At 33.6% G+C, this 4,819-nt stretch overlaps 1 protein-coding gene across 1 annotated transcript in view; it reads right to left on the bottom strand.

Moving 5' to 3' along the window:
• Positions 1–1,213, bottom strand: part of LOC117180468 — a 16,078-nt gene extending 14,865 nt beyond the window's left edge. Inside the window, exons 1-2 of the mRNA XM_033372967.1 lie at positions 1,108–1,213; positions 859–1,037 (exon numbers count right to left, since the gene is read on the bottom strand). Of these exons, the coding sequence (XP_033228858.1) occupies positions 859–1,037; positions 1,108–1,213 (285 nt within the window). The remainder of the gene's footprint in view (positions 1–858; positions 1,038–1,107) is intronic.
• Between the last annotated feature and the right edge of the window lie 3,606 nt (positions 1,214–4,819).

Here is a 4,819-nt window from a genome sequence, read left to right as displayed (position 1 = left end):
TCAGAATACATGTTTAAGAGTGTCAAATCTCTCGAAAATACAGTTGGTGGGTAGTGGTGTTTCCTATATTTGTAGGGGGGTGGCGGTGGGGGTGGCTGGGGGTGGAGGGTAGTCCGTTTAGCGTGCAATCGACTCGGGATACTTATAAAATACTACCATAATTTTTTCAGATTTTTTGGTCCAAAAATAAATTAGGCCAAAAACCGGCCTTACCGACCCTCCCCCTTTCTTAAATCTTTCATTCTAAAATGCTATTTATTCGTTGAAATGATGGAATTATTTAAAATCTTAGTGAAATCTTTTCAAATCTTTTTAAATATTTTGAAATCGTTTTAAATCTTCGAAATATTTTATAATCTTTAAAGTCTGGTGTACTGTACCATCTTTCAATATTTAAAATCCTTTAAATCTTTTGAAAGTTTTAAAAGCTTTGTGAAATTTTAGTGAAATATTTAAAATCTAGTGTACACACCTTTTTTATATCTTTGAAAATTGTGAAATATTTGTACAATTTTCAAAATCCTTTTGAATAGTTTTAAATTTCTGAAATATTTAATAATAACTTGCAAAATCCGTTATATGACCATGTCTCATTTTAATTCTGAAACTTAATTAACGTGGAAATTTTCTATTAATATATTTTGTAATTTTTTATTTGAATATCACAAGAAGTGTATACTTCAACATTATATATGAGCAGAGCAGAAATCAAAAACTTATAGAATTATTGACAATATTAAACTCTATTCATTGTAATGTATAAAATAATTGGTCAAATAATTGGTAATCAAATTATTGAAATCTATTACAAATTTCTCGAAATCTTTAAAAATACTGCAGTAGAAATTGAAAACTTACGCTCTTGATTCGTCTAATCTTCTTTTTCTTTTCAGGATCGTCGGTGACATCAAGATCGGTTAGAGCAGTTAGACTTTTTATAATATTATTAACATCTCTGCCATTAACAGAAGTATTGGAAGTATTGCTCGGCTGCCGTTGAGTGCCTTGTAGAAGCTGGCCTGTATGCTGTTTCGAAGCTAAAACAATTTGCAACACATTTTTTGATTAAGTTGTCAATTACACATTTTTACTTATTTCGTTACCTACCTTGAGGCCACTTGAGGCTGGCAATATAACCGGTATAACCTAAAACCGCTAAAACGGCTAAAACAGCAAAAACCGACCGACCCGCGCTCCGGCCTTTTTCCGCCATCTTGATCAACATTTTTCAGATTCAGAGCTGGCACATTAACAAATTCGAAATCCACTATAATGACAAACTTTATAACCTTAAACTACCTAGAAAGGAACCTAGATCGGCCTGACACGGAAGTTAAGAGTTGTTACCGGAAGTTCCTGTGCCAGCTTCACCCCCGTGATGGCGACATTAAGGCAGTGATTGCATTGCTTACGTCCGAAAAGCGATTCACGCACTCAGCATTTCCTGACTGCTCTGATGAAAGATCTGCACTTCCTGATGAGACATTTGCACCTGTGTATCGTGATGAGTCCTTTGCATCTGCATCTTCCAATGACCTGTTTATACTTGCTCTTCCTTCTAAGTCATTTTGAGCAACGTCTGTTATAGGATCAGCATTTGTTGTAACGTTTCTGGTTGGGATGGCATCTTTTCGAAGTTTCCTTCCTTTCCTCGGACTCGTTAGGAGTACGGTGTCGACGTAAGATTTCTCTCTGAAGGTTTCAGGCCTAAAGTGGACAGAACATATCCTTCCTGAAATATATTGATTTTAATTAGTTACATTTATTGTAACAGTATATGATTAAATTCTTAAAAGGGGGAATGGGTGGATAACAATTTTTAACCAGTCACAAATTTTGAATTGAAAAAATTATAGCTAAAGTGAAGAATTTTTAATTGAAATTATTAATCTTCAAGTAAAATAGTCTATTTTTCAAACAAAAAAATGATTTTTCAGCAACAATGATGGCGCTATAAAAGAAAATGTACTTTTTCAACAGACATTATGATTTTCTTTGAAAAAGCTTACCGTTCCTCGCGTTGATATTTTTATTCTTGCATACTTTACGCCGTAGTGCACGGTTATATTCATCCTTTGGAAATGTGAAGAATTGGATAGTTTGGTTCTTTTTACCTCCCACATTCGAACAACCCGCGACTGCACAAACGCTCGCATTGTCATCTACATAATCGGTGATTATTTTAGAACACAGTTGTCAGTAAATTTCCGTACTTAGAGCCCTGATTGAGTTTCATGTGTATAGACATGCGTTGTTAGTACCTTGCAATTAAGAAAGAAATATCGAAAAGTTCAATATTATGAGAAAACCGGAAATTTATTATATAAAACCGGAAACGGGATATTTCGATAAAACAAGAAGATTTTGAAGCAAAAATTATTAATTGTCCACAGAAATGAGTACGCGAATACAGCCGCTTTAACTTAAAGTAGTTGACTCCAAAAATTACTTAATTTACAAAAATTATTCATTTAAAGTAGTTGACTGCCAAGAATGAGTTATTTTACAAAAAATAGTTCATTGAAAGTAGTTGACGGCCGAAATTGGTTAATTAAAAAAAACAATTCACTTACGAAAAGTGAGATTTTTCACAAAAAGAGATTAAATTTGAAAACAAAACAAAAAACATTTGTAACCAACAATTTTTATTTTAAATGAACAAACTAGCACTAGAACCTCAACCAACCGGGATTGATTTTTACCTTTAACTGACCCATAATAGCCTAGCTCTTAATGGAATATACATTAAAAACATAAAATAACTTCTTTTAAAGATTTTCTGATGATGGACAGTGAATAAGAATAATCAAAATAAATAATCCCCATAATAAAAATGACCAAATGCTGCAATTACGAAAAGTTCTTTTGCCAATAAAGCAAAATAATAGCCTAAAATGCATTAAAAAGTAAAACAATTTCATACAGTTATGCTGAAATTTGCACAGACATTCTTGACAGTTATCCTAGGAATTCATATAAATAATATGAAAGGGAAAACTTTTTATGCTTTACGAGCCTATTACATTACATTTAACAATTTCTTTCTCAATTTCTTCTATTACTTCTTGCATTGAGGATTTTACTCACTTGAATTTTAAAAAAGGAGCATATGCAAATAAATATTTTGCATAGATATCTTTGTCCAACAGGATACGCTGCGATACTGCACTTTTCCAATTTAAAAAAATCAAAACATACACTTACCTTTTCATTTGCAGCCTTTAAAATTTGAAGAGCACTAAAAACTTTGAAAAACAGTCATACTCTTGTAGTTACGCACTGATTAAAAGCGAAAGACACTTCGAAAAAAAAATACAATATTTAACACAACTTGTAAAAGATAACTATTTGCCTTGAATGTCTGAGCTAAACTGACAAGTTTCCTCCACTCAGGCACGCAACCTGTAAAATTTGGCGAAATACAAAAGAATTAGTCACGGACCGCGCCGCCGCACCGTCAAGTTTTGCATTTACGACAGGTGCTTCGAGCGGAAAAATCTAAAGTTGTACCTGTCTTTCTGCAAGCAGCTACTCATGAATTCAAAAATTGGAAATCTCCAAGGATCTAGTCCTGAGGAAGTAATCTAAAGAAGAAGTAGAAGTAATAAATAATTCAAGCTCTAAGCTATTGTCATCCGGATACAGATCTTACCAACTTTTCTGTAAAATTTACTGACCCGCATGATTCTATTGCAAACCTCTGTCACTTTAATCACTTATTAATATCAAAAATTGTATATACTTTTAATCATTCCCATTCAGTAATATTTACAAACTTACATTCTGGTCTGAATATAATTTATTTCCTTATCAATGTTCTAATATATCCATTGCAAGTTCTTTTTGAATTCATTCTTTTAATATTCTCATAATATTTCTTCCTGCATACTGATTTTCCTATGACAGTTCGCCGTACAGTCTTACGCGTCAAACTCAAACTGCGCGGTCAAACTAATAAAATGGTGGAATTAAGCGGTTTCGTTACTTAAACGAAACAGGGCCCTCAAGTGGCTAGACCATGTATTTGTTAGATCATGCTACCAGTGATCCCAGATCTGAAACGAGACGTTGTCCAATGTAACAGCATGTGCTGTTTTAGAACAAGTATGTCAGGGCGCTAGCACCCTATTACTGAGTACTTACCAGTTAATAGTTTTAAGAGCGGTAAATAGTTGAAATAATTCAAATGATACAAGACAATCAGTATATTTAGAAATTTAAATAGATCGTTATTATCAGAAAGAATAATTATTAATTATGATTGACAATAGGAAATTACACGACAACTGCTTTCTGTACCTCGAATTGATAACTTGTAATAGCTAGTTGTAAAGGATCAGAAGTTAGCATTTAAATAGCTATGTACACTCAGATAGATCTATATTTGGATCTATCAATGCAAATAGGTTTGACACGCGCGTTCTCCGACTACCACGCGTGTGCTCTCAACCGCGAGCATACATAAATTATGTACCATGTAAAGGGTTGAAGCGACAAGGCGCCCCTCAGACGCCGTAAATTATGTTCTATAACGCAATTTGACAAAAAACGTCAATCGACGAGAATCGTAAAAATACGTTTCTGAGAATTAGTATCTCATTATTTTAGCTTGAAATATAAGGGCGGCGCTTAACGCACCTCATCATGATAGGTTCATTTAACATTTAATTATGTGACGTCAGCAATTGAACCGCTGGCGACCAAAAGGGGACACGGCCGGGTTCAGCCTGAGAAGTATTGTCCTGAGTGTCAATTTTAAAAATCTTTCTAATTTCAATTTTAAAGACTGATACTTGTAGAAAATTTCAAGGCGCATCTT

This window comes from Belonocnema kinseyi, chromosome 9, assembly GCF_010883055.1.
Source record: "Belonocnema kinseyi isolate 2016_QV_RU_SX_M_011 chromosome 9, B_treatae_v1, whole genome shotgun sequence".
NCBI classification, from domain to species: domain Eukaryota; kingdom Metazoa; phylum Arthropoda; class Insecta; order Hymenoptera; family Cynipidae; genus Belonocnema; species Belonocnema kinseyi.
This window is presented reverse-complemented; position numbering and strand designations above follow the sequence as displayed.